We start from the raw sequence: 11,465 nt of genomic DNA on the forward strand, positions 1-11,465 counted from the left end.
TTTTCGTGGCCTTCCAATTCGGAAAGGGGAGCACGGCATTTTGCAGGGTTGTTCTGTTAAGGTTTGCCTGTTGGAGATTTTAGCCCACTGTTCTAAATTCCAGTCACATCCTGTCCAACATACAGTACCTGAAGGAAGAGTTTGACTTTGGCTCTCCTTTGTAGAGGTTTTGTTTGACGTTTTTTTTTTAATCTAACTTTTGCCCTTAGGCACAATATAGTGAAGAATCCTCTCTAAAAGCAGCTGTTTGTGAACTTTGCGATGCCACTTTCACTGCTGCTTCGTCCTAGCACCCCAGGTTTTTCAGAAATTGATCTGTCGTGCTGAGCATGAACACTGATGATTACGCAATATAATTCAAGTTCTATTAACACAGTGGGAAGGATCCTCCAAATTAATCAAGCTGTGGAATGGCAGAGAGGACCAAGTGTGACTCTGCTGAACACTACATGCATTTTGTTTTGCAGACATCACACTTTCCTGTTCCCATCACCTCATCCACTCACTTCCTTTATCCTTCTTCCTCCTCTTCACACCCACAATTCTTTCATTTCCTGCGTGGTTTTATATCCTTTTTTAGATTCTCCTCTTCATCTTTATTTTCCACCAGTCTCTTGTCTTCTCCTTCACTGTGATGTGCGGTTTGTTGCAGTAGTAGCCCAATAGCCAAACTGCAGTCTCTGCAAAAAAGCCTTGCTACTGCTGAGTAACGCAGGCCTAGCTGGTAAAAGAGATCCTCCTGTATCTGTATTCCAGAGGGAAGCAAAGATGATGCTGCAGCGAAGCACTGTTTAATCTGCTGCAGTCAGACAGAGGGGGATGAGGGCCAGACATTCGTGCCACCACACCTAAAGCTTTCAGAAACGGAGCGGTCTATCTGCAGTGGCAGAAGGTGTGCACGCTCAGCTCTCTGCCTGTCTCCACGTGCCACACACACAGCAGTGCTTCAACCTTGCCAGCACTGCAGAGATGGCAGGACGGACTGGGTATCAGTTTCCCCACCGCTGCCCATCTGCGCTACCTTTTACTGGCTCATTCATCTTACTCACACTCTACTCGGTGGACTGATTCACACATTTAAAACCTACAAGGCCAGTCTGAGTCAGTGACATGAAACACCACACCAGAAAGCTAAAAGCTTTACGAACTATAATCCACTGTTTATCAAAATGAAAAACATTTTTAGTAACTCACAATTTAGATGACTATACTTTGCCTTCAGTCTCAAAACGCTGTTGTGTCATAATATACCTTGTTTAATGACAAAAAGAAAACAGAACCAGAAGAACTCACCATATGCTTCTGGCCTTGGAAAATGTCTTGTCCACTCTGGAAAAAAAACAAAAACAAAACAAAATGAAGAACAGCTTTTATAAACAGTACTAACTACCTACAAATTAAAACTCGATGGCTGCCTTTATTTTAGAGATCATTTGTGTCAAACTAAAATTGACTGAAATTTGTCACCATTTCAAAGTCTTTGAAAACCACAAGGTGAGGAATATTAAAAGTTAAAATGCTAATGCTATAAACCCAACAAAAAACCACAACAATACTAATAATAAATCAAATTAGCAAGAAAGACATGACAAATTTGAATACATCAGCACCAGGTGGCATGTGATTCAATCCCACACTCACTAATAGTTTCCATTTTCTTGTCTGCATGTGTCTAAGTTTACTTAGACTAATTTAAGTGTGGAAAGTACAGAGGCATAGTGGACCATCCTTTCCACTTACAAAAAGTCCACTGAACTGAGGAAGGCTGGTTATCCAGTGGGCTGGGTTACCCTGAAATAACTCCTGCCATCTGTTGAAGTAGCAATTCCAAGGATGAAAGGATGTTTACTAGCCTGGAGTTTTCCTGAGACAAAATGAATCTTGTCCTGGTTTGAATCTGCACTATGAGGCTCATTACTCACTGACAGTCAAGAACAAACTATCATCTGTCCTTAAGTCACTCTGGATAAACAGATTTGAGCAGTAATCACTGGAAACAATGACCAGATCATGCAGGATTGGGAACTCCTCAGAGAAGAATGCAGAGTCCTGTTCCTGCCAATAGATGGCACTGTGTGTACAGGAGAAATAGCCTCACGTCTGGCAGGTGAAAGTCATGACAAACTAGGCTTTCCATTTGCTTCGTCAACCAGAAAGCCATTCATCATGATATTTGGTCCAGGCAGGATTTTAACAACCTCACACACAGGAAGGACAAAACACTTTTACCCTGGTAATCAGAAAACATCACAGTCGTAAACACACACCACAACTTCCCTCGAGATGCCGCGCTTTACCTCAGAATTCCAGCAAAAAAGTGGATATCTGATACTGATAACTGTTGTCCCGTGAATAACACATGGCTGCAGGCCTGTCTCGTGTGATAGCTGGTGGTGGTGACATGGGAGAAAGGGAATGCTCAGTAATGTCTCTCATGGCTCTGGTGCAGTCTGTCGACCTCTCAGAAATTCTCAGGTTGATACACCATCAAAACAGCAAAATGGAGACAGATAACACAAATAATCCCGAAGCTATCAGATTGTTTTTCCACTGTTTTTTTTCCCTCTTGGTGATGATTCTGTCCACCCTGTGTCTGACTATTGCACCACCAGAGGTCAGACCTCTTACTCATGTTTCCCTGGACATTATTAGTTAGCATGACACAGCAACACCCAAAGGATCAAACAACCATTTCTGGAAAGAGTAGTCACTGTTGCTGTATCAGAAACAAGAGTGAAAACAAGACTGAAAGTCTTCTGGCATGTTCCAGGATGCTAACATGCACACAATGACAATGATAACATGAAGGTCTAATGTTTACCATTTTTACAATCATAGTTCAGTGCACTAGAGCTAACCACAAACTTCAGCTGAGAGTGACATTAACTAAGTATTTAGTCATAAACAAAACTACTTGATACAAAGTCAGAAGATCATCAGTGTTATTATAATTCATCCTGAAGGGAACATGAATGTCTGAATCAAGACGCATGGAAGTTCATCTTGTGGATGTTGAGATATTTCACTAAAAGTCAAAAATGTCAATGTGTTGGTAGTCCTCAAGAAAAAAGACCTGGGATCACCAGGGTCATTATAATTCATCCACTGGGGACCATGAATGTCTGTACACAATTTCACAATAATCTAACAAACAGCTGCTGAGGTATTTTAATCTGGACCAAAATGATGAACGGACAGACACTTGCCACCTGTAGAGTCATGGCTCTAACATGACTAAAAAAAAAAAAAAAAAATCAGTCAACAGAAGGAGCTTCTGTTTTCATTCACATGAAGAAGAAATTTAAACGTCACTGAGAACAAGAAATCCCTAAAGAGGTAACGTTAGGACCAGAAGTAAAAATGCTTGTACTTCTGCTTTTGTTGTGAGAAGTTCTCAAAAGATAAATGAAAGCCTAAAGCTTCCTCATTCTGAGTATCTGTGTTAGTGAGAGGAAACAGACCCTGGGGGGGTTTGTTTGTTCACTGTACTGTGCAGTCACGACACGAATCAACAGACTTGTGTTGTTACAGTAAGTTGTCGTGTGATTTCCCTCAGTGCACAAGATCACTCATCATTTTCAACCCCAGGACACCATGAGACATTACAATGACACTGTGATGGATTCGGTAGTGCTGTTCTATCACAAATCTACCACCAGTGTTGATTTCACTGAGCCACACAGACATGTGTACGGATAAAGAAGTGCTCCATCTTAAGTGGAATGTATACTGGTCCTTGGGGGAGAGCCAAAATACTTATGGGATGTCGGTTCTGTTCTTGCGAAGCTGAGTGTGAGGAGGGGAAAGCTGTTTTCATATGTACTGCATCACTAAGAATAACATTTTCTAAACCTCATCCTGCGCTGCTCGCCCATTCTCGGGTTTCATGGAATTCCCATAAAATGAAATCAACTAGGGTGTGTCGAGATGATTGGATAAAAGCTCCAAACTGAAATACCAAAACCAATACAGGAAATTTGCAATAAAGCAAAACAGAACCTGATAGCCCAGAGCTGAGACCCCCTGTCAACATACCAGGACAGATAAGGGATCAATCGACCAAGATTTATTAAGATTATAAAATGAACATTATATTCTCCTTTCTTGTGTTAAGCTGCTAAAACATGTAGCTACACACTCATACCAACATTGTACTTGTCTGACATCTAGCTACAGGCTAAAGAAGGGCTTTGTAAGCAGTCTGACGATGGCTGTTTTCAGATAAGGGACAAGAAAAATGAATATGGACGCCACAAGAAAAGCTGCTTGCCTTCATTCCTATCAGTCGCTGTACATTCCACAATTTATCTCAAGATTTTCTGAAGCACTTCAGGTGTGCCATCTGAGATCAGGAAAGAGTTTACTGAAGAACGGAATCTGTATGCCTAATAATCGTGAAAATGCCATTACTCCAAATCAATCAAAGGAATCACCCAAAACAACCGTACACCCAACAATCATTCAAACACTGTACCACATTCCATTACTAAATTAAAACAAACCTGGACTGAGCAGGGCAGCGCACAGATAAAGAAGAAGCAGAAGAGCTGACAACAGCAAGTCGCGAAAAACTCTCAGCCTTATCAGAAAGACAAAGAATATTCTGTCCCTCTCTATGAGAACAACGGTTGGCGTGGACAAATGTAGGCTAAAACAAATTTGCCTGTGCTAATGCATTTGTGGGCTATGACTCATATTTGCACAGTGAAAACAGTGTGCGTAGCCTAGTTTTTATTTATTTATTTAAAGGAAAAAAAAAAGATAAGATGAACCATTGCATTTAGGAATGCAACATGGCAGGGAGAGCTCAGCAGGTGGTAGCCAAATACTGGCAAATTGTGTTTCATGCTTCCTCTGCGCTCTCAGCTAGGTATCCAGCTGGTTGCCATGGAAACAATCATCAGCAAGGGATAAGAAGGCTAAAGGCGGGTCTCAGAAACCCTGGGCCATCACCGTGTCAGCAGCCGTGACACTTGACAATTAGTTCATTCAACTTGATCTGGCTTTAAGTGTAGCTCGTAATTTCCTGCTTTCCAGCTAAACTTTGAAAAATTTTCTTCACTTCAGAAATTAGCTGAGGCCTGTGGTACATATCAAGTCAGCAACACTGCTCATGGCAAGTAGGTCACCAGACAGGGCTGAGGAGTCAGCCCGGAGGAAATCCAGCTTAAAGCAAACAAGTTTGTTATTCAGCCACCAATCTGCTGCAGTAACATGTTCCTGCTCTGCTAATTTTATATCTGAAATACAAGAAGCACTCTCATTTTAGGATAATCCTGATGGAAACCAACACACACCCAAACAAATCATCTTAAAATGCCTGGGACTGTACCTGAAAGATCACTTAGACAAGCCGTTTAACATAGCCTTTCACTGTTTCGCGTTTTTAAAAGGTTTGCTGGGTGTTATATTTATGTCCTGTATGATTTTTCACAAGTAGAAAAACAAAAAAAGAATGTAAACACAAAAATAATATGTGTAAATAACCTTCTGACATTGATATTTATTTAGAAAAAGAGGCATCATACAGAAGTATAAGGTCACTGATGGTAGTCCATAAATCATAACACCAGTTTTAAATGAGAGCCATTTGTATTAATAATATTGTGAAAATAATGCTAAGAGCGTGATCCAAGAACCCAGCTTGCACAGAAATTATTCCTCTTCCCTACGGCTACAATAAATTCTGCTGGAGTCAGTGTTACACCCAGTTTACACAGCACGAGTTGAGAACACGCTGACTAAAGTCCTTTGTTGCCGTCCAGTTTGGGCTTAATACTCTCCATCCAAAACAGAGGTGAGAATGTCACACTGCCTTTCTGTGGTCTCCCCAATAAAGAACAGACTTTTCATTCAAAATTTGCACATACTCTGTCACGGTAAGCTAGGAAAACAACCATTATAGGATTATCATTGCATTAAAACTCCACTTAGGTTCAACAAGGTTCAAGAGTTTCTAGAAGCGGAAGATGAAAAGTCGAGGGATCACCAGAGTATTTGCAATTCATCCTATGGGAGAAATAAATGTGTGTACAGAACAAAATTTCCTGGAAATCCATCTTACAGTTGTCAAGATTTTTCGCTAAAAGCCAAAAATGTCAACCTGCCTGTGGTGCTAGAGGAAAAGTCAGGGGATCACCAGTCAATCCTCTGAGGGACCTGAGCGTCTTTGCAAAATTTCATGGCAATCCATCAAATAATTGTTGAGACATTTGAGTCTGGACCAAAGTGGTGGACACACACACTGACAAAAACAAGAGAGGTCAGCTAACTCAGTTCATTCTAAATAAGGTCTTTTTCACATTAACACCTATATAATATCTGATTCTGCAGCCATTCACGATGTACTTGATACTGTCAAAAATAGATCAGCAGAGAGACACACAAGGCCTTGAGCAATACTCAACACTTTCTTTATAAATAACGCTCAGGGTAGTAATAAGACACGCTGTCAAACAATACTGAACGTGACCAGATCATCAGACTGTGTGCTGTATGTCGACCCAGCGTGGGCTGAATGCGCCCATTCACAGAGAAATGAGTATAAAGTGGCTGAATGTTCTCATTTAGCTACAGTACAGTAGGATACAGTGTATATGAAAACACACACACACACACACTGGTAATTCTGGTAGCAGGCACTGCAATGTCTATTACATCAAAAACATTGTGTTTTGTTGTTATTGTCATGATTAGTGTTCTATTATTTTATGATGGCATGTAGCTCAATGAAGTTTCACTGAACCAGTTTAATATAACTGTAATGATATTTTTTTTTTATATGTCTGGACCCCAAGAAGAATAATGTTGTTTTGCTAACAGTATTACACTGATAATACTGAGGCACTGATGACTGTGCCCCGCTCTCAGTTTAGCCGTGGCAACATCACAGCAAACTCACTGGATCAGCCATGTTAAAAATGTACGTTTGTTCAGGTTTCAGTAGTGTTACAGCTCCTAACGTGGGACTTTTTTTGAGTTGTTGGAGTTTCTCTCCTCGTTTCCATATTACTCTCCTTGTCACTGTGCCATCATATCTGCAATGAATTGCTGTTAATATACACTTAAAGCTGTTCAGCTGCTTCACAAGCTATTTCATCAACGAACCACCGTAGGATTTCTTTTTTGTTGTTGTTGTTGTTGTGGCTACAGCAAATGTTGACTTAGGTTATTGACTTCATGTTACCTCCTTGTTTGATAAAATCTGGTGGAAGATCAAGATATAAACATTTTTGACAATTCTTACTTAAGAATGGAAGATGCAGGGACAGGTGAACTGGCTAGATGAGGGACAGATAATACTGTTCTGTATTTCCAAGCTGGACATATGGAGCACAGAGGGACCTACAGAGCACAACACTACAACAGAAAATACCTTATGTTTTTATTCTTTTCTCAGGGAAAATTTAAATTAATGATTTGTAGCCCCGTGAGCATTAGATAATTAACTGCAGCTCGCCCAGTGCCTTCCCTCCCTATTCTTCTTCATAGGTGGCTCGTCATTGTGAATATGAATGTGAATGTCAAAGTAAATATGCAAGGTGAACTGACTGAGTAGGCAATGAAGAGCCCTCTGGTTGCCCTACATCTCCTGTTTGTTTTGCCACTGCCCTTGGAAAGGTACTTGAATGGCCTCCTGTTCTCAAGTAGCCCTGCCTTGCGGTCTAATCATCCTTTGTCATGCAAACATTTGCTTTTGTCGAACAAAAAGACCCTCTCTGTGTTGTCTTTCTGTTGTCCACAGTGCAATATTCAATACAATAAGCCTTAGACACTGGATCATCAAAAATCAAACAGAGACAAAAGCTTTCCTTTCTGTTTTTTCAAACAACACTAGGTGTAAAAATAAGCAAAGTTTTTCATTAGCTTCAAGTCTTTCGTTCTTAAAAATGATCGAGCAGTTCAAATGCTTTTTCGTTATGGAGACACAAACTACACAAAACAATTTGAAACACAGTCAACTGGGACTTTTAGTCAGATAAATATGACCCACAATCTTATACACACATATATTTATATTTATATATTTCACAAAATGTTATTATGATCAAATTACCATTAGCTGCTAAACACTTGGGAATAACTTTTTCAACAAACAGCGTGTGGTCTTGTTTACTTGAAGAAATCAGCTGACCAGAGAATGCCAACTAAAACTACAACAATGTGGGTCTTTCCACGCGGTTGTTTTTGAACAGGATTGACATGCATTCATTCCAGTCTTTCTATGGGACAACATACAGAATCATTGTTCATGCTGCCTGAAGCTCCTGCCACTGAGGCGACTGCGACAGCATTCAGTTCATCTAAGACACAGGTCACAGCTCTGTGTTTATTTCATGATTTCATGGTTTATGAGGAGACATCCACCGTAAGCTACGCTTAATATAGTAGCTACAGTATGTCTCATGTGACAACAGGCATTTATGTCCAGTTTTCTTAAAAGTAGAAGGAATACTTAAGAGACATTTGAATAAAAGGATATGAAAGCTCACTGTTGCAACATCATCACATTTGTCTAAGGAACATTTCTGCTGCCAATTACAGTATCCAGCATTGCCAGTAAAGTATTCTTACTGAGAAGAGAAGACCATGACCTAAACAATGTGAAACAAAAACCTAACACATAACAACTCATTTTAAGTGGCAGTCCCATTGATATTTGATGCCAAAATTATAAATCATGCTGTGTCAAAGAAAGACTGATCTGTAGACAACAGTGGGGCTGCATTCCCTTCAGTGAATGCCAGTGGGATGCAGGGGGCAGAGTGTATTACAGATCACCCGCTGATGTGAGCAATCAGACCGACCTATCGAAATGCCAAGTACAATGGCATTGGGCTAAACAGAGAGACGCAAGTTGTTTGCTTTATATAGAAAGCGGACGTTGAACGTTGAATCCAGACATGGTGGCTCACTGGAACTGTTCATGCCAAATTACTGTAAAGATTTTGTAAATTCCCAATCACGTCCTATGATGCTTGAAAGAACTATTTAATTTCGTACTTATTAGAGGGACGATTTACTTGAAAGAAAATCTCCTTTTAAATCCAATATTCATGAATCATTAATATTTTATTCAAAACGTTATACTTCACATATAAGACGGAATGCTAAATCCAGCGCAACACAACAATTTAATATTTCAACTTGAGATATATTTAGCCTTTTTTAGGATTTAAATTTGGGTGGATTATACTTCAAGTATCATGCCATCAAAAACAAACAAAGCACCCAATGCAACATAGCTGAAGACATCCCCAAAAATTGTGAGGGAAATGATCCAGTGACGAGGTGTTTTCATTCAAGACAGAAATTCAGCAGACAATAGCTCTGGCAACAGCTAAATTAGAGGTGAATAAGAGGGCTTGAACTCATTCGACACTACAGTTGACTCTCTGGAAGCCTGCTGCACTCAGCCAGCTAAAGACAATGCTCAATTACAAATGAAGTGTATCAGTTAAACACCCACCTACTCATAATACATGTGCATTAGTATTCTGGCACCACTTGGGCGACAACCCACAGACACTGATGTCAGCCACAACTGTGGTAATTTCACAAAAACTGCAGCACAGCCCACTCTGTCTATAACTAGCGTCTGCACTGGCTGTGAGATAAAGGTATATTTCCAGACTGTCTTGAGTTTACCATCCAACACATATCCTTGAGTAAAGGCAGTCAGGCATGCAGCTGCAGTGGGGCACCTGTTCACCTTTTGACCATTAAAAAGTCTGTGCTGACTGTGTGTCTACTGTTCAGTATCTGTCAAGTCTGAAGCGGGGCCACACAAATACAGAGAAATACAGCACTGAACTGTTCGGCACATATAAACACTAAATGCATCCTATATCATAGGCAACCAGAAAAACAAGTTAACTGCATACAGCGTGCACACATATTATACAAATACAAAATCCACCACACACAAACATACTATGCAGTGACACCTTTGTGTGTGTTGTTTGTACACTGTATGTATGAGTGCGAGCAAACATTTAAAGTATGCTTACACTTGCTTGTGCAACTTTTCTCTCTGCTGATTTTGTCAGATGTACAAACCTTATCTTGTTTATGCTTCTACATCTGATACCTCGCCATCACTGTACAAAAATGCAATCCTTTGTGATTCATCATCAAGCAGCAACAGCAGCATTATAAGGTGTGATTTATGGTAAAAAAAAAAAAAATCTAATAAATAAAACGGCAGACATGCAGGCAGCAATACAGACTCAGAATCTGCACTGTCATCAAACAGGGAGACAGAGACAGAGACAGAGACACCAACACATATACTCAAAATCATACAAACACAAACCGTGGAGAGGTTTAGTTATTCTACTGATTATTAGGATATTCATTCTTACCCTCCATAGGCTCCAAAAGTGAAACTCCTCTTTCTCTGCGGCATGCTGGCTAATGGATAGCAGTGAGTCAGTCAACTCAGTGCTGAATGGAGCCAGCACTTGTGTCACTTACGCTGACTGAGCATGTGTGTGTGTGCGTGTGTGTGAATCTGTGTGTTTGTATGCTTTGCCTGATGTATGAGTTCCACTCCCCCAGCCTTGGCTAACATGCCCTGCCTCTTCCTTAATCGCACGCCTCCTTCACAAACAGGGGGAGAAACGGCAATAGGATGAGGGAGGATGCGGGAGGAAAGGGGGAGGGGGGCTGGAGTGAGGGCTGCTGACCATGCCAGTCTCCCAGGGAACCAGGAGTGTGGTGGCAGCCTTTCTCACTTACAGGCTAGATCCTCCCTCTTAAGCTCCAAGTTCACAGAGAAGACATTGGCAGGTGTGTTTTTTTTTTTTTTTTTTTAAATTGACCATAATCCCTAAAACCACACACCACAATGACTCAGGTCACACAAGTAAATTCTTAGTTACTTTGGCCATTTAAAAAATGGCCAAAGGCAAAACACAGAGCAGTTCTTGGCATAGTGAGAGTTTGCTTAAAACAAGTCTTGCAGCACTAGTTCTCCCTCTCTCTGTCACTGGAAGACAGCTGGTTAAACAAGCTGTAGCCAGTCAGACAAACAGCTCATCATTCTTCACAGATGTCCTAATCACAGAGCCTCGCTCCGGGTTAACAGCTCCACTCCTGCATACTGTAGGCGATGACCTCTGAACAAGTTTCTAATCTGTTCATTCATCTCCCTCCTAATTCTTTCTTTTGTAAGCCCATCACCTCTGATACGCACACAAAAGGAAGGTTAATGTGGCACAAGAGTTTTCCCTGCATTACTATTAGCTTCATTGATTAAACTGAGTAAATGTCTGGACACAGAGACTCTCCTTTAGCAGGTTGTTGAGTCTGATAAGCTGGCAGCAGTGACAACAATGCATTAATGCTGCCGTGGGTTATTGAATGAAGAAGGACTGCGGTCCAGAGTGTCAGCAAGCTGTCTGATAGACATTCACTTCCAAAGCATTTGCACTATGTTGGATGAAACAGACTGGTCAGTGTTA

General features: G+C 40.7%; 1 protein-coding gene across 6 annotated transcripts in view; it reads right to left on the minus strand.

Moving 5' to 3' along the window:
• rap1gapa (RAP1 GTPase activating protein a) overlaps positions 1-10,504 on the minus strand; it is a 38,298-nt gene extending 27,794 nt beyond the window's left edge. For all 6 annotated transcript variants that reach the window (XM_041047350.1, XM_041047378.1, XM_041047368.1 and 3 more), the window contains exons 1-2: positions 10,365-10,504; positions 1,294-1,329 (exon numbers count right to left, since the gene is read on the minus strand). In XM_041047350.1, the coding sequence (XP_040903284.1) occupies positions 1,294-1,329; positions 10,365-10,408 (80 nt within the window). In that variant the 5' untranslated portion in view covers positions 10,409-10,504. The remainder of the gene's footprint in view (positions 1-1,293; positions 1,330-10,364) is intronic.
• Positions 10,505-11,465: the final 961 nt, after the last annotated feature.

Source organism: Toxotes jaculatrix, chromosome 2, assembly GCF_017976425.1.
Source record: "Toxotes jaculatrix isolate fToxJac2 chromosome 2, fToxJac2.pri, whole genome shotgun sequence".
In the NCBI taxonomy this organism is placed as follows: Eukaryota; Metazoa; Chordata; class Actinopteri; family Toxotidae; genus Toxotes; species Toxotes jaculatrix.